Raw genomic sequence first — 24,708 nt, 5'->3', positions numbered from 1 at the left:
CAGCAGGCTGTACAGGAGGAGATGCTCCTGCCTTGCACTTAACCTGCTGTGTGCGGTTGCTGTAACTGGATACATTTCACCTCGGGGTGGGATTGAGTTGCCCGAGCGTGGGCACCATGTGCAACCTGAGACCCCTTCGAGTTTCTGGGACATCCAGAGGAAGATCTAAGACCACCCACATCCCTGTGGAGTGGCAGCTGGGGCTCAAGGGAGACGCTATGTGATTCCTATAGCAATATGAAGTGCCCACCCTAGGGATAGATTAGAAAACACGTGCCAAAGCTGCTGAAAACTTTGCAGCATCGGGTGAAGACCAGGGGAGAGCAATGGTTGGGTGGATGCCACATTTCCACATTTTTATGTCTGGTGCTGTGCAGATGATGGATAAAACTGCTCGGGCATTGCTGTGTCAGTGAGCTCGCTGTGAGCATCCGTATGGGCATGTCTGGGCTTTGGTGGGGTTCCTGCAGGGTTTGTGGCTATTTACCTCTCGCATCTTTAATGCAGTACTTGAGTGTTAATTAAGCTAGAGAGGAGCCCTACTGGTTTATCCATTTCCTGATCTCTCTGTCACGACAAAATTTGCTAGTTATTCTAAGCCCTTTTCCTATAACACGTTAAATCAAGCCTGGAATGGCAACTTCACAGCCTCTTGCCAATGCACTCAAGTACTAAATAATACCGGCAATGTGTGTATCCTGCTGTTCGGCGCGAACAGTCCCTTCTGCACCCTATGCTCCTTCTCTTGTGGTTTTTCTGAATCAGTATTTACCCTGTCCTGTTTATCCCAGGATTTGTTATCAGCAGAGAGCGCGCGTATTCCTCCTCCCCGCAGCCTGGACATGCTCAATGCCTTTCCACTGGGTCTCATTCCCTAGTTTGAGCCTTGAACCTTCCGTCATTTCCTCCTTGCCCTCGGCCCCGATGTGGCATGTTCGTCTGGGGCTCCAGTGCAGTGCAGCTGGCTGGGGTATTTTATTGTGCTTTTTTCCTGATGCACCGAACCGTTTCAGTGCGGTCCTGTGCGTACTCTGCTTTGCTTGTCGTGGCGATCGAGGTCTGACTCTACTGGAGCAATGTTCTTGTTTCATCCCTGGTTCTGAGGTTTCCCACCAGTGGAGCAGGCTTATGCCTGCAGCGGGTGCACTCCTTGCCCGGTGCAGCCCCTTGAACACCCCTGAAATGAAGAGCTCTGAGGACCAGCTTGACCGAGGGCTTTCTACCCCTTGGCTTGTGTTGGGGATGACAGGCAATGCGCTCTGCTAATGGGTCAGCATCGCTCGTCCTGCTTTGTGTATTCTAGCATTTTTAATATGATTCATCCCTCATTTTACTGAGTCTTAGTTTGTGGTCCTTTGTCCATCTCATTTATTTCTCCAGGTTGGACCATCTAATGGCAAGAATTCATCCTCCTTCCTGAGGTTTGATCTGTGGGTTAACAGTTAGATGACCATCCCTTATGTGGATTTAGGACGTGGTGCCTTGAAATAATGGCTTGCAAACTGTGGCAAACATACAAGGAAGGTTGATTTTTCTGGTCACGCAGAGGAGTGCCTGTATCTTTTGCTACGCTGTTGCTGCATGGTTGAAGAACATAAGCCAAAGTGGGAAGAAAAAATAAAAGGCAACACATTACTGGTTTTCACACTTTTCAAAGTGTGCAAAAACATACTGTGCTTTTATGGGAAGCCACAAAGGTTCGCAGCAAAAGCCACAGGTGGCAGACTCCACCACTTGCAAAGAGCTTGTTGAGAGGGTCACAGTTCTTGGGTGTTTGTGATAGCTGGGGACCAGACCTGCTCGATTTCCCCCTGTGTCTGTGCATCCCTGTGCAGCTCTTTGCAGCTTTCCTGGGCTCAGTGAATTGACAGGCACTCCGCTGAGACAGCAGAGGGCTGGACACGTAGGCAGGGTGGGTGTGCAACACCTTAAACCTGCCTCAGCGAGGGTTGCCATCATGCCCTTCCTTGCCTCTGTCTTTGTGCCCTGTCCTCCCACCTGCCCTCACGCTGGTGGTGGTGGGTGGTGAGATGTTGTCCAGCCTCTCTTACCCTTATCTCCATCCAACACCGAGAAAAACCAGAGTGATTCTTATCACTGAAGTCCTGACTGAACAATTAGCTCATTTAAAGACTTCAGCTTAAATCAAGTGGGTGTTGAGATACTGAACTCATCTCAGTTTCTGTGGGAGATAGGCATCTGAATCTCAAAGGTGATTTGAGCCTTATGTATAGTATCAGGGGTTTGCAGCATTTAATACTAAAAGCCTATTAAAATCTAGATTCTCAGACTTTAATAATCTGCTTACACGAGTATATTCCTTTCAAGCTGTTCTGAATAGAAAGACAGCAACGTTTGCCCACTGCAAAACTTGTAAGCACATTAAGTATTACTGTTAGACACTGCCATTTCCAAATTTCTCAAGACAAACTTGTACATTAATCTAAATCACTCACATAACTCTTGTTCTCTTTATACCAATTCCAAATTAATATATTTTTAGCACCTTGCCAGATTCTCCTCTTCATGCTAGAAGTCTCAGATTTCCCCGCTGTTGCCAGCGTACTGTGGTTTGTTTTAATCATACAAATCATAAACAATGAAAGCACAATTGGAAGCGAGAGAGAAAAATGAGATTCTGTAATTGGAACAAAGGAAATTCCATGCCAGCAATAACCCTTTAGTTCATGAAGGGTTTGGTTATTTCTGGCAGTGCTGCAAAATATCTGATACAATGGAGTCCCCAAAGAGGGGGGCTGTATAACTTTCCAAGCACATAAAACCCAACTTTGTAGCAAATGTAAGCTATAATGAAAGGATAGTAGGCAAATTCAGTGGGTTATTGAGTGGCCATAATTGTTTCCAGACTATTTCAGAAATGAAGATCATGAATCTTCCTCTACTAAGCTTGCTGCTTGGTCTCAGGTTTAGCCAGTTTCTCCATAATCTATTTGCCTCGAACTTTACTCAGCTGAAGTAAGAATGGAGGGAGACTTCAGGCTGTCCTTTTGTGCTACGAACTCCAATTGTTTTGCTATGAATATTAGAGTTGTGGCTATTCCTTCTTAAAGTTTCATCTCCCAGAACCAGTTGATTACCTGAGACTTCACAATTATGACCAAGCTAATGCCTGCAGCGCGCTTACTGGCTGTAGCGCTTTGCCTAGGGTGGTTGGGAAGAGGCAGCGCTTCCCTTCGGCAGTGAACGGGTACAGCAGGATCTCAGAGGGCTCTCACGGTAGTGAGACCAGGCAGCAAGGTGTTGATACTTGGAAACCCAGCAGAAAATGGCTCCTTTTTATTTAGGTGAGAACGCTCCCCGCTGAGAGCGTTGGATCCTCCTGGTTGCTTTTGAAGAAGCTTGCTCAGAGCTGCTGGTCATGTAATTGGACTGCAGCATTGAGAGCTCTGCAACAACTGCAAGCGCTCGCTGCAGGCAAGCAACCGAGTGCACGTTGCAAGCCAGGAAGGCACTTGAGAGCCATACACCCCGCCACCCTCCTGCCACTTGCACCCCCATATAACAAATGCCTGCATATGGTCAAGGGATGGTGGGACCACACACTCCACGTGGAAGGTGACAACTGGGGTGGACCTGCACTTGTCTGGCCTGTAATCCGCATCCAGCCCATGTCTAGGCTGGGGTAATTGGTATGGCTGGCCAGGTACCTCTGGACAGCCTCTCTTTAGAGAGGAAACTATCAGGGAAAGAAGTTGCTGCCTCTTCTTGGAGGCTTATGGACTCATCCAGGAGTTACTCCCGGTCTGCAGGGTGGGATGGGTGGTTGGGAGCAGCCTTTTGGCTCCTGCCGCTCACACTGCTGATATGACACTAAGGTTGTCCCACTAAACCGAAAGGCAGCAGGGCCAGAGAGAGTAAGATGTTGGCATCACCACTGTGCCCACCTTTACTGACCCATGAAAACCAGCTGGAGATAAGACTTGGGTTCCTGCCAGGAGTGCAGGGGAGAAACTTTTCTTTCCTGTCTCCCCCTTTTTCCTATCTTTTTGCCTCCTGTGTGGTGAGGACTCAGTGTCACCAGCCCACGTGGCCTGCAGTAAGTCAAGCCTTGAAATGCAGAGTAGCTTCAGGGGATTGCGGGTGCTGGAAATGCTGCTGTCTCAAGCTCAGTTATTAAGTCCTGTGCAATGAAGCCTCTTCTCTTGTATTGTAGTCCTGTCTTGTAGCAGTCTGTGTTGTATTTGTCCCCCATCCACTCCCTCAAACAAGCGTGATTCAGTGGATGGAGATAGTAGAGGGAGAGCCTGCAAGGGATATCGTGCTGTTGAAATTGTGGAGCTGCATTTGAATAAATACTTTGCAACTGGAAGGCAGGCATAAATTAATTCTTATTTGAATGACAAACTTAGTTTCCTTTTTCTAAAAGGTGTAATTCTTTATATTTGACTTACAGGATTACTTTCTCTAAATCACATCAGGCATTGCAGTAACTCATCTCTAAGCCTAACGTGGCCAAGTAGGATGAACACACATTTTACATTCATTGCCATATATTTAAATTGCATTTGTCATCATGTCTTCCTTGCTCTGAAATGAAAGCCTGGAAAGAGCTGCATTTGGGCTGGAATGACCAAAACCTTCACAGGAGATGTTTGTGGACGGTGGGGAGGAAAGGAGCAGAAAATCCCTTAATTTGACTGCAGGCTTTGGCACTTATGGCTGGTGGATGAGAAGGAGCAGGAAGGGTCTGTAGTTGTCCTATCCCCACAGAAGACCTCAGATCATTTGCATTTTCATCAGGTGGTTGTCTTTAAAGTTGTTTTTAGTGAGGGCTGCTTATCAGCACGTTTTACAATGTGACATTTGTCTTTGGAAAATACCATGTCCCCAGCAATAGCCCATACCCAGGGAGCCCAGGCAAGGAGATGCTGCTGACTGACGTCAACACACGTCAAAGAGGAAAGTATTTTGGGCTTTGCTTATGAAGTGGAAGCCAGACCATGCTCATATTGCAACACTGATATCCCTTCGGTGCAGGGACCCCCTGGGACCATGGAGTGGACTTTAAAGACTGTGCATATTTGCTGTTCAATGCCGATATCACCATGGCAGAGGTATGTGATGGGTTTCGTGGGGTGGCACAAGTGTCCTGCAGAAGGGTCTGTTTTATTGGCATATGTTGAAAGCAGCTCGAGGTGCCTCAGAGGTTTCTCCTTTGCTGAGCCGTGGCTGGGGAACATGGGAGGAAGGTGACGCTTTGGCTTTGCTTTGCAACGGAACCTGAGAGACCAACAGCCCAGCAGCAGCTCGGTGGGATGCAGGGGAGCCTGAATGGGGACTGCCCTGGGAGCCCCCCAGTCCTTCAGCTCTATGGGGTCTGCAAAGGCATCTCTCTGCTGTATTAAGGCCTGGCTGCTTGGCCCAGGCTGCAGGGAGGGGTGCCAGCTGCCTTTTCCAGCTTTTCTGGCATTTCAGGAATGTCCATCCCTCACTGAAGCTACATTTCAAAATCTTTAACCCTTCGTTTGGCTGTATCCCGCATGCCTGAACGTATGCCAGCCCAACCCTGGTGCGTGGGCAGAGAGGGGCACAGCCGAGGGGGAGCTGCTGCCCCCCTCATACCTGAGCGTTCCGTGAGGTCTCAGCTCAGCAGCGCAGAGGCAGCGTGTCCTGGAGCACCCAAGTCAGGCAGGAGCCCGTCCCTGGCTCTTTGGGTGTAGCGTGTCCCCATGTACCCGCTTCTTGGCAATTCATGCTCTGAGATGTGCAGCTTGCAGTGCCCACTGCCTTGCTGCTTCAAATGACTTGTGTAATGATGCAAGTGGTTCCCTTTGGGTGTAGTGCATACATACCCTCGTACCTGGCCAGATGGGAAGCACAGGCAGTGGCACTTTGCTTTTCCAGCGTCATTTTTAGGGTTTTTTCTCTCTGCAAATTCTTTCAGGTTTGCTTCCTTCCCTGGTAGACTTGTCCCCCTGGGGAGGGTGATCTGAGGTCCTCACCACCCCAGCAGAGCCTTCTGGAGAACAGTTTCAGTCTTTGGATGCGTAGTTACGGTGTACTACTGCCGTAGTACTGTGTTCTTCCCTCCTGTGTGACATTGCGTAGGCTACAGAAATCCTCTTTGGCAGTCGTTGCGTGGATTTCAGAAGGGGTTTCGCCCACTCAAACCCAAGCTATTGAGTTTCTTTGTATAAAACTGTTTAGGAGAGAGTGTATTAATTTAGGTATCCACCAAATGGTCTTGGTTCTGCTCTTGCTAAAACCTGTGGGAGATTTATCCTGCTAGTTAAATCTCTTAAACCACAGGAGACTTTTCAGCAATGTACTTTAAAGCTCCATCAGTGTTTTAAATTAAATTTACAGTGACACCAAAACCAGTAATTTCTTTGGCAACTAAAAAGTCATGCGTCTTGTGGACGTTTTATGTTCAGTCGCCAGATGGGTTTGCCAGGTTGGCACGGTGGCATTAAGGGAATGTGTGACAAATAAGCGGCAGGTTTAATGGTTTGGTGCTCCCAATGCCTTATTCCCCTGCAAAAAGTTAAGCCCAAGTATTTGCAGAGCTGGGCAGGTCTGTGCTTGCGGCAGCAGCGTCTTCCCACGAGATGGTGCTCGGAGCATGCGATCCCAGCAGACCTCCTCCTGGGCATGGCATCCAGCCCGGCCTGCGCTTGCCCCACTTCTCCCAGTCGCTTAGCTTTCAGCCTCCAAGCCTCTAACTGCATGTGTAGGTGCTTTTCTGTCCTGGGAGCTGTTGTGTCTCAGGTGTAGCTGTGTTTTGTACTTCCCAGGATAATGCAACTATTTAAAAAAAAAAAAAAAAAAAAAAAAGAAGAGTGTCTTTTGCAGAATGTCAAGCCCTAACTGGAGGCACCAGCACGGGGGAAGGTGTCTGGGTGGAGAACGGAGCCGTTGGAGTGGGTACGGTACGGAACGCCTGAGCGGCACCGTGCTGCAGCGCTGGGGGGGCGGATTTGACTCTGCAGGCAGCTGCCCCAGTGCCGAGGAGCTGGGGGGGCTCGGGACACCCAGGGTGATGTCTCTGCTTTGCAGTCACACTTCTCCTGTAGCTGGACAAGCTGTTTGTGCCTGGAAACAGGCAAGTGCTCCTCTGTTGGAGGCACAAACACCTCCTTTCTCTCATGCTGCTTCATCTTTCAGTGAGGCATCTTGCGGGGTCATCGGCCCTCAGCTGAGCTGTCTGTGGGGAGTGCCCAGGGCTGGGGACCTGGCTGGGGATGCAGAGTGCCCCTCTACACGTAACTCCTGCTCTGAAAAAGCCCTGGAGGGGAAATCAGCCTCAGTCCTGTATTGTAAATGAAGCAAATATTTCAGGCCAGGGACAGATTTCCTGCTGCACCAAGTATAAATCTGGGGTTGCCTTTGCGTCCCCACATGTCTGAGTCTGTCTCATTCCTAATTTAGAGTTTCAGTGGGACCAACCCCCTGTATATCCCCAAACCCCTCAGTGTGCCCCGACGGCTGTTGTGGCTGAATGTCCCCGTGCCTCTTGCTTTCTCCCCCAGCGAAGCATCCTTCCTGAGCTGGCCCCACCACCCTTCCCGTCTCCCTCCCTTAAATCCCTGCTGAAGCCCCACTTCCTCCCCAAAGCCGCTGTGAAACGGGCCGACTGTCGCCGCCCGAGCTCGCCCGGCAGTGTGGGGGTGAAGGATTGGTGGGCAGGGGAGCGGGGAGCTGGCAGACGGGGAAGCAGTCACTGAGACTGGTGCTGGCTAAGGACATGATGTGTAGGAGATGAATCGCAGAAAGGAATATTCATCCTGTTTACCCGCGGCACCGGAAAAACAGACGTACGGTAAAGCAGGCTGATGCTTGGCGTTATCTCGGCCATCTTGCTTTTGTAGGCTGTGCCGGCGTTTGGCAGTGTGCGCTCGGGCTGTCAGCTCTTGGAGACGAGGACTTGTTTTGTGCTTGTAGCGTACCACGGCCCGTCTTTGGGGCTGTGGCAAATACCAGCAGCCCACAGCTCGGTAAGGCACCAGTGTGCTCTGTGCCACTGCTGTGGCTGCCAGCAGTCAGCGGTGGCAGCCGCTTGCTCTGGTCCTGGAGCTGAGTTTGGGGCTGGTGTGGACACGCCTGTCTCGCGTCCTGAGCATCACGAGCTGTTCCCCAGGTATTGAGCGTAGAAACGCATTCCTCCAAAGGCAAGCATGCGGCGATCCCTCTGTCCCTCTTCCCCTCACTTTTGTCACTCTGATAAACTTTGCCATTCCATAAATTTTGCAGCAGTGAATTTATATTTCTTTCCCAATGGCCGATGAAAAAGCTGAGTGCAGGTTTGGCCGCCCTCCTCTGCAGAGCTGCCCTGGCAGCTCCAGGAGGGTCCCTGTGGAGAGCTGCATCTGGAGATCTCTCTGCCAGCTCCTTAATCTGCTTTACGGGTGCTTTACTGACTTGCACGGTACCCTTGTAAATTGAGGTATCGTGTGGTGCAGAGCCCAGCACCGTACCAAAGTCAAGGTACGTTCTATCTAAGCAGTTACTTTGATCCCCAAGGCTGGATCTCATCAAAGACTGAAATCAGGATTGTTTGACAACACCTATTTTCCATTAGCAATGTTGACAGCATTAATTATATTCTGCTGCTTTAATTCTTTATTATTGAAATCGCACATCAGTGATAGTCATTATTTTGCAAGGGGGTTGATGTTATGCTAATCAGCTTGCAGTTAACTGGGTCATCCCACTCATTTTTTTTGGCTGTGGGCACAACACTACCGCTCTTGTACTGGAGTCTCTGTGGTCTGCCAAGATTTATTTTAAACAAACATGAGCAAGCCAGAATTTCTGAGCCAGCTTTTTTAGGACTCTTGGGTGCAAGTTATGTGAAAATATTTATCCCTGTTGTATACTGTTTAACATCTTCCTTGGTTACTAATGGACTGGAAAGGACTTCATTGTCCTCAAGTGATACAAGTACATCATCTTGCTGCTTTACAAAGGCAGAGCAGAAATATTTATGGGAATCTTCTGCCTTTTCTTTGTCATTATTAAGTGTTTTGTGCTCTGTGTTTTGGAAAGGGCTGGTGCTTATCTTAAGATTTCTTTTGTTTGTACTGAACTTTAAAGATCTCCTCTATATTAGCCCATCACACCATGGTCTCCTCTGTTCTCACTTCCACAGGTACAGTCCCCAAATCACAAGGAACGGAGGAAAAGCTCAGCCTGGCAACCACGAGGTGAAGATGAAAGGTCCTGAGCCAGTGATCAGCCAGATTATTGACAAGCTGAAACACATCAACCAGGTTTGTTGCAGGCGTGCCAGCAGGGATGGCTCCAGAGTGGGCGGTTTCCAAATCAGTCTGGCCTCCCCCATGCTTTCTTCGGGCTCAGCCAGACAACCCAGGGCATCTCCATCTTCCGCAGCTGCACGTGGAGCCAGCGCCACCTCGGCCCCGCGCAGTACCGGGCTTGCACGGCACGTGTGGCAGGTCCCAACTACTGCATGCTGGCGTGGTTCTCCAGGGGTGCAGCAGGAGCTGCAGGGCACGTGCGTTGCAGCCTTCCAGGGCTCAGTCTGCATCTGGGAAGATGCATGGATGCATCCCTGTGGTGTGCTTCTGCTGGGCATCCTTCCCTGCATGATGTTGCACCAAGAAAGACAGAGCTGCTGTGGTGCCCCTGAGCACAAGGTGCTGGCAGAAGTCTATGGGCCACATGTCTGATGTCCCCTCTGGTCAGAGGAGACCCCTTTGGCTTTGCTCGCAGCTGGCAGAGAGGGTCACTTGTTTCTTTGGTGTCTCCCTGGGCATCTGCTCCCAGCTCCTACTGGGGCAAGTTACCATTGAATGGGGAAATGGCAGAGCTGGATGAGACCCTTTCTGCTGGGGAAGGAGCTTCCTTCCCACGGTCTCAGACCTGGCATCCTTGCCAGGACAAGCAGTATCTTGTCTCTACCCATTGTGCCAGGCCAGGTTAGGTCTGTGAACAAGCTCCACCACTGCCAAAGGATTAGATGGCACCTCTGCGTGGCGTTCAGCTTGCATTTGTTAAACTCCCAGAGCTCTTCTGCAGTGTTGCCTTGGCCCAGCCGGCCTGGGGTCCAGCTCTGGACTCTGTTCTCCTCTGTGTCACTGAGTAACACGTAGAGGGGATATTTTTCAGTAGGCTGGTAGCTTGGACCTCTGTACTTTCCAGGGGCACATCGCTTGGACCTCTGTACTTTCCAGGGGCACATCGCTTGGACCTCTGTCCTTTCCAGGGACACACAGCGCTGGGACCTTGCTGGGCAAATACCTGGGCAGTAATGCTGTCTGTTAATATAGCTGAGCTGCCCAGTCTCTCCCAAGAGCACTCTTACTGGTGAGGGCCTTGTTCAGGGTTGCTCCAACTTTGGGCAGCGGTGGGTTCCCCAGGGTTAAGCCCAGCTTTGCTTCCCGGCCGGGTGGGCTGGTCTGTTTGGAGTTGCTGGCTTAGCGACTTTTCTGCTAACCTCTGCTTTCCTGCTCCCGCGACTGCCAGGGACTGTTTTCATAGCAGTTCCCGGTTTAACCCCTGCACCTTCCAATGCAGGCATGCCTCATTAGCCGCTGTCTGGGAGCGGGATGCAGCGAGGGATTCAGGGTCCCCGGGAGCACCCTGGCACGTGGGAGCTGATGTGGGCAGCGGCAGCGCAGCCTGCTCTGCCTCCCCACATGCCTCCCCGCGCCAAGCCATGCCATCTGCCAACAGCCCATAATTATTAAAAGGGGGGGGGGAGGGATAACATAATCAGCTCCCTATTAAATGGGGTAGAGGGCAGGCTTCAACCTGCAGGTGATAATGATATTTTGCCGTTCACAGTGAGAAAGTCGCACTGAACAAAACATGGTTATTAGTGTACTTGAAACTGCTGACATAAAGTGGTTGTGAAATGCTGGCTGCCAGATTGGGTCAAGTTAGGTCTTCGCTGAACAGTTCAGGCTGCTGAGGAGCAGAGATTTGTGGAACGAGAGACACTGGGTAAACATCAGCGGGCTGAACTCAGCTGTTTGCAGCAGCGGAGTGTCTTTGTCAGCTGCTGCTCTGGGAAAAATAGGGGCAAGGGGGTAAATATGGTGGGCTTGGCGATGATCTCTGCTTGGCTTCCCCTCCTTGGCTTGCTCTGTTGGACTGGAACGTGTTATGGGGGGCAGGTGAGTTGTTTTGTGTAAGTGTGTGACAAATATTGAACCCTCGTGTAAAGTTGTGTTTGAGAAAGAAGGGGATTGAGAATAAAATCAGGGGAAAATGGGAAGTCATTTGTGAAAATTAGTTACCCTGCGGAGGGTCTTTCATCTGTGGTAAGTAGCTTATATACCAGGAAAGTAACTGTAGAGGCCACTTAAATTTGGGATCTGGGGTGTCATAGCTCACCATCACACTTATTTTCTTGGTCTACTGAAGTTTTGCACTCCCCTTCACATCTGGAATGTATCTTGAACGCCAAAGAGTAGGAGATGTGGAAGGAGCAGCTCTGGATGAGTTACAGTTGTGTTTTTCAGGTGTTGGCTTCAGATCTGGGAAGCGGTGGGGACTCCCAGGCTAGAGAGGGGTGAAAATCTCCTGAGCCACCAAGCTCAAGCCAACAGCTGCTTTTAAAGGTTTTCAAACATCCGGAATCATTTGGAGAAAAGAGCATCTTTTTGAATGTTTATAGTGCTCAGAGCTGTAAACTGGATTCCCCACATGACTACCAGTAAATTGTGAATATAGTACCATATAATGAATTCCTCCCCATGTGTTGTGTTGGAGATGCAACTTGGGTTTTGTGGATGTGGGTAGACTCAGGAGCCATGCCAGTTGGTGCATTTTTTCTTAAGAGCTCCACAGCTTTTACTTTTACTTGTAGATTTTTTGCTAATGTATGTAATTTGCTGATGACTTGGCTTTGATGTATTCCAGGCTGCTCACACTGCTGAAAAATGTGTGTTCTTTCAGCAGTACGCTACATTTTCGAGCTTGCTTGAGTTTGGTGAATGTGTTGTGTGTGGAAATCACGCTCGCTCATTAGTTTGTGTCTTCTCAAACTGAATCTGGGTAAGTGCGCACATACAGATGAGAAAGTCTCATCAAACTTTGCAGTTTGAAATGAGGATGGTGTTTGTACTTTAGAACAAAATCCACGGGGTATAGAAAACATAACCCAGAGAGAAGGGGAAGTAGAAGTTTGCCAGATTGTATTAGTTTGGTTCAAGCACCTTCGATAAAAGCTTGACAAAGCTAAAATAAATAAGTGACTAAAGCTCACTGGGTAGTGTGCTGTCTCAGGTCAGTCCTTTCTGGATGAGTCCCCCTACCCATCACATCACAACTCCAGATCGTTTTTGTTTCACCCAAACATGTGATTGTGGGTGGTGCTATTTTTCGTGCGTTGGTGGGCGAGGTGGTTTATTATTGCCATAATGGACATAAGAATTTTTTTTTTCCCCCCCAGTTCTGTTAGATGTCTACCAAGTTTTGATTTGAGTTATTTTTTCTGTGTGCCCAGAGGCATGAACAGCCCATCCATAAATATTAGCATTGTTATCTCAGCTGGGAGGCCAAGGGTCACCTTCAGGAAAATGAGTTGGAGTTGGTTCCTAACTTTTATTTCCCAGAGTGGATGGGGTCTTTTTCTAGCTAGAAGGGTTTTCTCTCATCCCATACATGAAACTATATTGAAATTGAAAGGTTATTCTGTGTCAGCACGAGGTCTTGCTTAGGTTTTTTTGTGACCTGGTAGCATCCCTAGGCAAAAAGTGTTGTGCAAGGTGAGCTATTTCCTCTGGTCACTCAGTTTTCCTCCCACCACGGGGGTGTTTAGGTGGCTGACAGATGGGGACGAGGTTCAAGTTTTAACAGATACACATGGAGGTGGGAGCTGTGGTGTCCCATGTCCTGGGCACTCTGCCACGTTGGTGACCTCCTATTGAACCTCCTCCCAAGAAAGGCTCTGGAGAGAGGACCTGAGTGATGCTGGTGCCAGGATGTAGCAGGGATGGAGGCTGTGGGTACCAGATCAGCTGATGTGACTCCCTTGGTCCTCCCTCCTGGCCCCCTCAGTCCCCGGCTGACTGTGTGCTCTCTGCAGTGCTTACGGGGCTCTGACACCCTTGGAGTGGATGCTTTACCCCATCCTTACTGCACATCCCTGTTTAAGCTTGTGCCCAGTTCTGATCCCTTTTTATGCTTAGATAAACCCTGGTGTTTGTCACAGGAGCATTTCTAGGAGGAAGAGTGTAATATTGGAATAAAAGGGGGGAAAAACCCCACCAAAAATGAAGAATAAAATCCATAAAAGGAAACTTAACTGGGGGAGATGTGTCTTTACGAGACTGAAGGGCCTGGAGACATTGTACATTTCCAGACACTGGAGTTAAGGGCTCATTTAGAATATTTCAGATATACTGGAGTTTGACAGTTCTTTGGTTTCCACATCAAACAATCTGTAATTTATTGCCCCGTACAGGGACTGTGTTTTTATCATATTGCATATTCTCCAGCCAGAAATCTAACTACCATATAAGCTCTTGAAAAAAACCTCACCCTTTGGGGATTGGAATCCAGGCAATATGCTTTCACAGACCCTGAGAAACCCGCTTTGATTTATTTCCTTGGAAATAAGGGGAACACAGTATTACAGCTGTTCCCCCCAAGCAGGATCTTGCCGCCTTTCTTCGCGTGCTCAGCGTAAAGACCCGGGTCCTGCGGCGAGCCCCGTGTGAAAGCGCCTGGCGTTGCTCTTCGTGGGGTTTACAGGAGGATGAGAACAAAATTTAGAAGTTTTATGAGGCAGTAAAACACGGAGCTGTAGCTCGAAGGAAAAAAAAAAAAAAAAGGGAGGCCCAGAGGTGTGAATGACCGAAGACAAAATAGACTTGAAGTTTGCAAAAAAGCATGCCCTGGCGTTTGAATAGCCACGTTTGAAGCTGGGTTGATCAACCAATATGTCCTATATTTGTTTGTAGGTTTAATGGGCTGTTTCCCTGTGGCCTAGCTGCTGGGAGAGGGCATGGCAGAGGTCACCCAGAAGTTAATTTGGAAAGAGGCCAAAAGGCCACAACTTGATTGAATCAAATGTAAACAAAATAGGCCTGGGAACAGTGCAATGCCCTTGTGCCTGAGTCTCTCGCAAACTCTTTGCTCAGAATATAGAGTATTGCGGAGCACTGGGGACCGGCAAAGGGGGTTGAACCCCGCCACACGGGGATGATGTTTGGGGTAGGAAAGGGTCGGATCTGGACCCAGCTCAGGGCGCACAGGGAACCTGCGAATGGGCTGTCCAGACAGTGCGATGGTTGCTCTCCATGCACTGGGCAGCTCGGGGCAGCCCCGGGGGCGCCGGGGGGAGGCGTGGAGTCCCAGGGGGCCGCCTGGCTGGACCCTGTCCCAGGCAGCTCCAAGCAGGGAAAAGTATTGAGTTTATTATGGGGGAGCCTGGGGAGCTGAGGAGTTTTCAGGAATATATCTCCCCTTCAGAAAAATCTGTGACTTTGACAGATTTGGCAGAATCGCATCTCTCTGTGGCCTGGTAGGCTTTGTGAAGATTATTATTCCCACTGTATTTTAATTCCCTAGCCAGATGAAGCAGCATAATAATTAGAAAAATTCACAAACTGCCAGATTGTTAAATAATGTTGTATACAACACTTATCACTTGAAAATACAATATTTAAATTGCACCAAAACAAGCAATTTTTGGCTAATTTTCCACTTATACATTTAATAAGTTAACACTACAATGTCTGAAGTGCTGTATATGTGTAATATTAATCAGGTCCTCAAAAGAAATGTTAATAAACACAGTAATTACTTGAACACACCTTTTGTTCAACATTATTAAACAGTTTGTAACAATTAAAATATTAAAACCACACGTTGTTGAAAGCTACCAGACATTGCAATTATTTCTTACTAAAGGCTATTAAATAAAATGACAGAAGATTTTTATTTTAATGATAAATGCATTTTGGAATGGATCAGTTAATTCTTCTTTTACTACACAAAATAATCTATAGCTCCACCAAGTCTAGGCCTGATATTTAAAGACTAATTCCATCCTCCTTTTGAGCCGTGCCTCGGCTCTCGTTAACAGGCCAGGTAAATGCTCTCCGACTCCATGTGCAAGTGGCAATTATGGGATTTTGCCTGGCCAGTTAAATCAGGGGAAGTGTGACCCTCTGTAACGAGAACATAATTAAATTTGAACATATCTGACTGTCGGGTTGCTTTTTAAACCCACCCCCTTCCTTCCCATCTTAGTAAGAGCCAGCGTTTGCCCACGCCAGCTATCACCCGTCGGGACCCTATCTGCAACCATCCCGGCTTTATCGGGTTTGTTATGGAACACTGTACCCGCAGGTCACCCAAAATGGGTTTTCTTTAACAGCTCAAGATTAACTGGATGTGGTGCATTTGCATGTGTGTTTTTAAATAGATGCGTAATCTGGGCTGTGTTTGCTGAAGTTTCTCGCCTGTTTTTCCTACGGTCTTGCACGAGACAGGAGCGTAAGGGCTGCGCTGCTAAGCCCCTCGCTTTTACTGCTCGTGCAGTTACATCTGCTGTGGAACGTGAGGTATTTCCCTTTTTCAGTAAGGAAAGGGCAGCAAATAGGCGTGTTTCTGGTACTGCTCAGTGGCATTGAAACTTGGAGTTTTGCCGAGGGCCTGAGCATCTCCTGTGTGCTCTGTAAACCCGGCCAGGACTGCTGTCTCTTACTGACTGGTTGTTTTTATTGAAAGTACTGCCAAAATGCCCTATCAATATCCAAAGTCCTCGTATCGGCCAGTTTTTGGAGAAAATAATTCATTGTAGGATTTTCCTCAGAGCACCCAAGTCCTTTGGTCCATCCCCATGTGTCCCTTCTTTTTGGTGAATAATGGGACTGCAGAGCTGTCATTTTTGAGACAAGATTCACTGTTTCTTTGTCCTTCCTACTTTCATTTGTCCTTCCCCTGGCAATAAATTTCAGGAACACATGAGAGAGGACTGGGAAAGGTGCATTCCCGTGTGAAGCTGTGCATCTGCTTTATCAGTATGAGAAGGGAACGTCTCACCCCTGCTTCCTTTTTGCTAATCCCACTTGCCTTTCTGGGGGTTGCTTTATTTCATCCATGGTGTTTCACCACTTATCTAATATTGGAATAGATGTTTAGCTAAGTTGAGACTATAGGAGCAGCAAAGCTTTCCCAGGCGGTGAATCCGGCTCCTTGCTTTTCTCAGCAAGACCAGGAAGCTGCTGGGGCTGAGCTTGGATGGGTGGCGGTTTTGGCTGGTCTCCACATTAGTTTATTGTTTGGCGTTCATAACCTTTGGGTACCATAAATAGCATTTTATCACTGTCCTTCCCTGAAATTCCCTGCTTGCTGTGATCTTACGCACAAGAAAGAATTCATCTTTGCCCCTGTGGCTTCAGCTCCGGCAGGGAGGCAGGTGCCTCAGGTGTGTCCTCCAGGGACCCACCTCCAAACAATGCTGTGGAAATCAGCTGGGAAAAAAATACCTTTAAAGGGGATTCATTTGCTTTTGTGTCCAAAACATGCAGCTGATGCACGGCGGTGGTTTAAAACAAACACCAGATATCCTGTACCAAGTGCTGGAGTTTATCCTGTTGTGGAGGAAACAAACCTGGAGGAATCCTTGAGTAGCAAAACATGGTGTAAGTGGAGCCATTGATACCAAATTAACAGTTAATCGCAGTTATTCTGGGCCTCCTGTCGCCTTGTGCTGTGACTGGGGCTGGTAATTTAATCAGTAGATGTCTGAGGTAGGTGTCGTCCCCGATGGCCCTGGTGACAAAGCACGCAGCCCTCGCCAGCATTAGGGGGATGATCAGTAGGTTTCTCATAAACGTGTTTTTCTCCAAAATTTGACTTAATGTCAAGGTTTTTAAAGCGTGATCCAGGCTGAGAGGGGACTGGGATTCAGGGAGCTGATCTTCATCATCCAGAGCAGGCCTGGGAGGTAACCTATGGTCTCCTTGGCCGCAGAACAAATCTGATTGCTTTTGTTCTCAAGAAAAAGCCTCGTTAACAATAATGTTACTTTTTATTCCAGCCTGACGTTGTGTAACCGCTTAGTGCCGATGTTCTCAGGGGAAGGAGGGAAAAGCATCGCTGTCAGACCCGCTGCGGGCAGGGAGGGCTGCTCTACACCCCGGGCTTTGCTTTGGGATGCCTTGCCCAGCTGCCGCGTGGCATGCAGGCGGCGTTCCCGTGAGGCAGGGTGCCTGTGACACTCCTGCTCCATCCCTAGCTGCTCTGTGCGCTGGGAAGGCCGGAGCTGGGAATTTCCCCAGTGTCATTCTGCCACGTCACCAAACCACTCTGCAGTGGGAACAAGACACGTTTATGGCATTTTTTTTCTCCCAGAGGCGTTAATGTGTGTCTGGTCTGTGACACCAGCTGCGGACGGGTAGCAGAGGAGTCCTTCCAGATCCAACCCTCTGTGGATTTGCAGTAACTTGCATTAAGGGATCTGAAAGCACTCACTGGTTTGGCATCCCTTTGGAAAGGGCAGAGCAAGGTGTCTTACTACTGTGCGCAGAAGGACGTTAGCCGGCTGGAGCAGTTGATCTTCTGGTCTCAACAGCTTCGTTCTTGCAGCAAATGTCACCAGAGCTTTCCTGGTCTGAAGTTAGAAGAGGCATGGGACCTGCACCCCACCCAGCAATCCTGTTCTGGGAAAAGGTGGTCCTTTTTTGAAAGCACTGCCTTGGCTTGGTAAGAAGCTAAAGCTGCTCCTGGGACCTCTCCTGATGCTCTTCCCCACCTCCCTGGAGGCAGCGATCGGCACAGACCGCGGCAGCTTTCATCCAAGCTGTGCTGCTGTCAGAAAGTGCAAGAGGTTTTGTACATTTTAGGTAATGAATAATTTGTAATCTTGCTCCTTTCGTTACACCTGCTGATGAAGCAGATGTTTGTAATTAGGCAGGTCTCAGTGCTGGCAAGCCCCGTCCCCAGTCGGTGAGACTGCTGTGACCTGTCTGCGTTGGGGCAGGTGTAAATAACCCTGACGGCTCAGGAGGACTCTCTCAGTTAATGCTGTTGCTCGTTAAACTTCTTAGCTTGGTTTTGACATGTAACTGACTGCAAAGGCTGGGTTGTATTTTAGTGCTCTTGCTGTTGGAGCACGTGCTGTGAGAGATGGCCCTTGCAGCACATAAAACTCCGAGAGCAAACAGGGAAGTTTAGGTTGCAGCGATATTTATTGCCTATGGCCTCGCTCGACTGTATTGTGGGGGAACGATATTTAAAAGAAGAAAAAGTGCTTGGCTGGCCTTTCTGTGGACACATGGAAGAAGATGCTGTCTTGTGAAGCACGGGGAGCTGGGAGGCAGCTGGCTGAGGATGGGTGAGCCATCAAGGCATATCGTGATGGGCAGGAAGATATTTTTTAGTTTTTGGCAGGACCCCTCGAATGCCTCCTGCCTACCAGTGGGAAAGGAGTTTACTGACCTTTTTGTGCAGTACATGCTCCTAAATGCTGAGGGTGAGATGCATGTAGGTGCGTTTCAGGGCTTCCTCTACGAGTGTTGGGTCTCGCTGGGGGAGGGTATAAAGTCACTGGCTTTGAGCCTAATTTAAACACTGAGTTGCTTCAGCTGCTCATCTGGTGGCTGTGCCTCTGCGTGGGAGAATCACCCCAGGCAGGGCTCCTCTTGCCTGCAGCTCGGGAGGCCTGAGCCTTGCAGGGTCTGTTTCTGTTGGATGCATTCAGTATCCGTGATGAGTTGCACCCCAGGGTATCAGCGACACCCGTGTTGGAGCCTGGATGTTTCCTCATATCCTGTTTGTAGACCCATCCTAAGAGGCAGGTGCCAATATTGACACTGGAAGAACTGTGTCCGTGAAGTCAAATTTTCTCCCCTTTGGGTTTTAGCAAGCAGCAGCCACACTCTGGATGCTGAGGAGAGCTGTGACCTTGTCCAGGAGCCTGCTCAGCCATCAGCCATTAATTAGGGACCACGGAGGCTGGAGAGACCCTGTTCCTGGGATTACTTCTGGTCTGGTTTGTCTCAGTCGATTGCCTGTTTAATGTGAAGTGCATAAATACTTGTGGCAGCAGTGCCTGGGGCTCTGGGTTCCCCACTCCAGCTGGGTGCCTTCCCCAGCATCACCAGCCCCATCCTGCCCGCGGACCCCGCTCCCATCTCCCTGCTCTCCCCTCCACACTGGAGAGAGCAGTGGCAGAGGTGGCCACGGGATGCTGGAGGCCACCGACCCCTCAGCTCCCAGGGAGCATGTCCAGGGCTCAGCTAAGCACAACCTGCCCTGGTGCGGTGGCCAACAGGTCCCCAGGGAGGGCAGAAAGGCTGCTTGCTCCTCCCTAGCTAACAGGTTTGTGGGGTGTTTGCCATGGTGTCCTCCTCCTCCTGGTTGATTTAAGTCTCCGCTGAAATTAACGGCCCGCTAATGAGCCCTGAGCCCTGCACTGGGGTTGTCTTGTCTGATGGGAGGTAACTGGCTTGTGAGGCGGTTGTTCAGTCCCCTGGGACAGCTCTGTGGAGCTGGGGACATTCAGCAGAGCTGCTTGCAGTTGCTTTTTGGGCTTCCAGCACCTTGGGGTGAAGTGAATGCAAAAGTAAAGCTAGGAAGAGCAGCCTCCAGGAGGGCAGGGTGCTGGTGTTCCGGCAGAAACCTCTGTACAGAACAACACTGTGCACAAGAATGCATGATTTGAGAAGTCCCTCTCCGCTGGGAGCTTTTAGGGGAAAAAGGGAAGTGGCTGGGACAGAGATTTGCCTCTCATTTGTGTGGCAGAAGGGAAGGGGGGAAAAAATTCCTTCCGGCGCAGCTCTCGGCTGGCTGTTTCCTACCTGGTGCCAAGGACGAGATGTTTGTCTCGCAGGCAGCCCCGGCAGACACCACTGACAGCCGGAGAGCAGCCACGTCTGCTGGAGCCTGAGCTAAGAGGAAATCTCCCAGCCACTGATCTGGGCAGCGAGGAGGCTGCGGGGACCCGCTCGCTGCTGCACGCCCTGCCTCGGGCATGCTGGTCCCCCTCTACAGAAATGTGGGTCAAGGTGATACGATACCTACATGTCCTCCTATGCTCTTGCATCTAGGGTGCCTTCCTTCCAGGCCATCCCTGCTCATATACCTGAAGGGTGTGATGGTGATGAGGTGGTTGATTGCTACACCTCTGCCCATGTTGTCTTCTTGTTCCGTGTGCTCCTGCTTTGCTTGTTGTCTCATGTTTTGTCTCATCTTCTGGTGATGTGTGCTTCAGGCCTTCCTGAGTGGTGTTTGGATGGCAGAGCAGGGTTCTGCTCCAACATAACTAAACAAAATATGGAAAATATGGATAATAGCAGTGATGGGTCCTGGCCCATGTAGATTCTCACACCCCTCCTTCTCTCAGTTGCCAACCCCCCGAGGGGTGGCTGCTTGACAGGTGGAGAAACTGGTCCACATTCTCCTGTCTACTGATGCAGAGAGGGTGGAAAGGAGAGGGGAAGGCAGCTGGGGCTGCTGGTAGGAGATTGAGACACTTGTGGGGAGGAGGAGCAGGGATACGATGCAAGGGAAGAAACGGCATGGGAAGGGTTCGAGGCAGACAGCCCTTGCAGGTAACATCTTTGCGATGCCTTTTCCACCCTCGACAGGCGTGGGTGGTTATGTCCTGGTGGTGACAGCTCTCTTGGTGACTTTCTTTCCTTGTTTAATTCTTCCAGGCAGTCTGAAAGCCCAAGTGGTCTTGAAACACCAAATCTTTCCCTGATGCAGGTTTAAAAGTGCACTCACGGGATTAATGTGATGTTCTACTCCCCTTTATCAAGGTACAGGTTTCCTGGGTTGTGCACCAGGCATCCTCAGGAGATGCACTGGCACGAGTAGCATCAGTTCTGGAGCAGTTATGGGCCCTGTGGCAGAGACTGGGACTGAGGGAATGATGCAGGTCAGGCCAGGCGAAATGAAGAAGAGCTGGAAGGGGGTGTTTGCAGTAAATAGCTGCATTCTTATGTCACTTCTAGAGGAATGGTAGCTCCTAGGAGTCTGTCCGATCCTGGCAGGAAAAGGTCCAGGCAGACTCCAGCAAGGTGCTGAAGGCATCACCTACTGCCCGGTCCAACCGCATGTTCAATGATTGGTTTAATGATTGAGTTTTTGGAGTCTGAGGGATGTCTGTGTTTGATGGAGGTGGATGGCGGTGTGAAGGAAGGGATGCTGAGGGACCAGTGACAGTGTGGTCTCAGAAATGTAAAGGAGGAGAAGAAGCTGTAGCAGCTCACAAGGACAAAAGCAGCATTTCTCCGGTGCTGGCATTGATGCAGGGCTCAGGGGATGAGCCAGAAGCAGATGGGGACTGCCCAGGTCCCCAGCAGGCTGGGATGAGCCAGAAGCAGATGGGGACTGCCCAGGTCCCCAGCAGGCTGGGATGAGCCAGAAGCAGATGGGGACTGCCCAGGTCCCCAGCGGGCTGGGCTGGACCCCGCGGCCCTGCTCGGCACCCACACCGTCCTGTTCCTTCCTACAGCCACGCAAAAACAAGCCATAAATAGCTGCAGGGTGGAAGGGGAAGGAACTGGATATAAGGTGAATGAGCTGATCGTAAAGCCTGAGTAATCTCTTTTTCGCATGTGCCCTGTGATGAATGAGCATTTGTTCGGGTTGGGGAAGTGACACCTCCCCTGCCTGGGGGAGAGCAGGCAGGAGCCGGCCACGGTGCCGGCGAGGGCTTAACCTCCACGTCCGCGGGAGCATCCCGTCCTGGGCATCAGCCTGCTGTCGCCAAACCAGAGCAATGCATAACGGCTTGGCAGCCCCTTCTGCTGCCGAAAAAGATTTACTGCCCAGTGCGGACTCATTTTAATTACTGCCAGCACTTAGGGGTCTTTATCTGTCTTCCTTTACCCATAGGGATGTTGTCAGTTTTGATAGCTAATCTGGAATTAAGCTGATGATCCATAAAGTAGGGCCAACCTTTGGCCAATAATTCACTGCTGTCACCAGCTTCTTTGTGCTATCAGGAGAGTGACCAGGAAAACTGATTTACTGGCAGTGGAGAGCATCTCCTCTGGAGCCCGTGAAGGCAGTGAAGGGGGTCCTGCTGTGCCAGTAGACCCGGGGTGATGTAGGGATTTTTCCTGTTCCAGGGGATGGTATTTTGAGTGCTAGAAGTAAAGACCAAAACATTTTTATGGCTGAAGAGCCACAATATAAACTCAGAGCTGTGGTTCGCCCCTTTTGGCAACTGCTGCCGCAGGCTGGTGTGGAGCCCCAAGAGCATGGGGAGGGCATCCTGGGGCCATCCCTTGCCCACCCTGCCTGGAGCAGGCAGGAGGTGCTGCCTGGGGCTTGATCTGCTGAGTACAGCTTCAGCAGCACAAAACCTGCAATGTCTCGAAGGAGGCAGCACGGGGAAATGCAGAATTTGCTTTTGGAGCAGCTGATAAAACAGGTGATGTGCCCAACTCATTGTTTTTCCCAGCACTGAAAATGACTTTTCCAGCTCCAAAGCCTGCTTCCACTTTATTAACATTTGATTAGCACTCACTCCTTGTTGTGCTGAGCTTGAAATAGGAGTACAATTAGGAACAGGCTTCTCCTCTGCCATGTCTGCACTGCCGAGGTGCATCCAACTGGAAGTGCTGTAAGGAAACCACAACTTGGGTGTCCTCCTGCCAAAATGGGCTCTTCTGTCCGTGGGCTGACGTTGTGGTCGGAAGGGCAGCGATGCCCGTCTTATATGTATGCGCACATGTGTTTGCTTTTGCAAGACAGAAGTACAGATCCCGGTATTTACAGATGTTTTTAAAGTTTTAAATAAGCTTATTTTTAATTGGCATTTGCACTCGGTGCCAGGGAACATTGAGTTTTTCTGTAATATGCATTGCGTTTTCTTGCTGCCCAAGAGGGGAAAGCTCTCTTGTGCTTGCCTCTTTCCAAGCTCTAATGATGCTGTTGGTGTTGCCTTCAGTTTCTGCTTGCGCACGCTCCTGTGCCACCAAGGCCCCCGTCCACAGAAAGGACAAACCAAACAGAGCTGGGAAATAGGAAAGTGGAGTAGAGGGCATCAGCGAATCTCATGATGAGGGTTGGTTAAATAATAAAGAAAGTATTTGCTAATAAAAGATAATTTTTTCCATGCTATTTCCAGGGCTAATAAGCAGAGGAAGTGGAGAGAATCGATTCTCTCGTTGCATGCTTGTGTATGATCAGGCCACAAAATTCAAAACACATGAGTTTTCAAAAAGTCCACAACTTCAGCCTTTTAAAATGGGTTTATTTCCCCGATTCTTGCTTGTGATCAGATAATGACCTTCGTAAGCAAAGCAACCCCAGCTGTATTTCATAATGGGAATATACTTCTGTACATTGTAATGAGCTGTTAACAGGGAACAGTATCGTGTGAAAATCTGCACGTTTCCCATGATGCTGCCCTGATTTAAAAGCCACCCATAAATTATTTAGTATTGCAGATCTCAAGGTCAGGATTGGCCATAAGATCTAGTTATGCTCCCCCAGAACCAATGTTTTCAGCAGGCTGGAATTTAAGATGGAAAAACCTGACCTGACAGGAATCTCGGGAGTTGTGTGGGAAGTACAGCAGCATCTGTCTCAGGTACCCAAAAGTGTGTGCCTGCAGTGGGCGGCTTGTACGATGCGAGGGGAAACAACACCTTTGCTCCTCCAAAAGCCTCTCTTACTGAAGGCAGGCAACCCAAGTTCTGCAGACAGTCCTGAGCTGGTGGGTTTGGTTGAGTTTTGAGGGGTTTCTGGCAGAGCCAGTGGCTGGTTTTTGCTGCTGGGTCCGGTTCCCAGGGTCCCCTTCATGATGCCAAGCAGCACCTGGACACATGGCTGGGGATCCAGAGGAGTTTCTGCACCAAGGCACTTTTTCTGCTGGATGCGAATACTTGATTATTAAGCGTATATTACAATCCTGAATATTATTTTAGCTGCAAGTTCAGTCTCTGTCCTCTCCAGCTTTTTAGGTTTGATCATATTCCAGAGGCTTACTAAAAACATGCAAGGAATTTCAGCAAAACTCTATGGAACACTTTTATTAAATTCTTTCAGTCATGCAAGCTAAATTAAATGACAGCTCGGTCCACCAAAAGATTACAAATATCAATCAGACTTCTCCCCTAAACTCGTGAAGGAATTACATATTTTTCTAAAAGTCTTCTGTTCCCCTTAATACTCTGTTTGGCTGTTCTCTTTGCTTTACGTATTCTTGAAGTATGTTGAAAGGGATGATTTCTGCCCTAAAGGAGCACAGTGCTTGTAGCTCACTGCCGATATTTTATCTGAATTTCTGGGCACAACTTTGGGTATTGCTCAAATTGGTATTTGCAATACTGCAGGCATTGTTTCCAAAAGCAAAAAACAGCTACTAAACTACAGTCCAAGGAACACAATGCTGATTTCTTTTCAGAGATGGGAGATTAATGATAAAAAGTATGTTGCAGCTCTCACTGTTTATGTTAAAATTGGAAAAACAAGACCAGGTGGCTCGGTAGGCTGGTGGGACGTGAGCTCTGAGTAAAGTGGTTGTAAAGAATGAGGAGTTATAAACATTTCAACATACGGTGGCCCGTCCAAATCCAGCTGAGTCATTACCCCGCGTCGCTGCCTCTGTTTTTGTCTGGTCACTGTATGGTTATGAATAATTGTGTAAATCATGCTGGGATGCCCTGGGGAGCTTTCCTTGCAGAAAGGCTCAGTGCACCGTTCCCATCCGGCGTGTTTTTTAAGCTGTGGGGAGACCACAAGACAAGACAAGCAACAAAAGTGTATGTGGAGACCGTCTGGGGCTGCCTGGTGTCCCCCATGCCG

The 24,708-nt window shown here is 49.3% G+C and overlaps 1 protein-coding gene across 1 annotated transcript in view; it reads left to right on the top strand.

Annotated features, from left to right (window-relative positions):
* Positions 1–24,708, top strand: part of GPC3 (glypican 3) — a 156,519-nt gene that overhangs the window by 99,376 nt on the left and 32,435 nt on the right. The window contains exon 6 of the mRNA XM_035898793.1: positions 9,110–9,230. Within this exon, the coding sequence (XP_035754686.1) occupies positions 9,110–9,230 (121 nt within the window). The remainder of the gene's footprint in view (positions 1–9,109; positions 9,231–24,708) is intronic.

The sequence above is a fragment of the Egretta garzetta genome, unplaced genomic scaffold (genome assembly GCF_000687185.1).
Source record: "Egretta garzetta isolate BGI_Z169 unplaced genomic scaffold, ASM68718v1 scaffold220, whole genome shotgun sequence".
Lineage (NCBI taxonomy): Eukaryota > Metazoa > Chordata > Aves > Pelecaniformes > Ardeidae > Egretta > Egretta garzetta.
The sequence above is the reverse complement of the archived record's forward strand: the minus strand, read 5'-3'. Positions and strand labels throughout refer to the sequence as shown.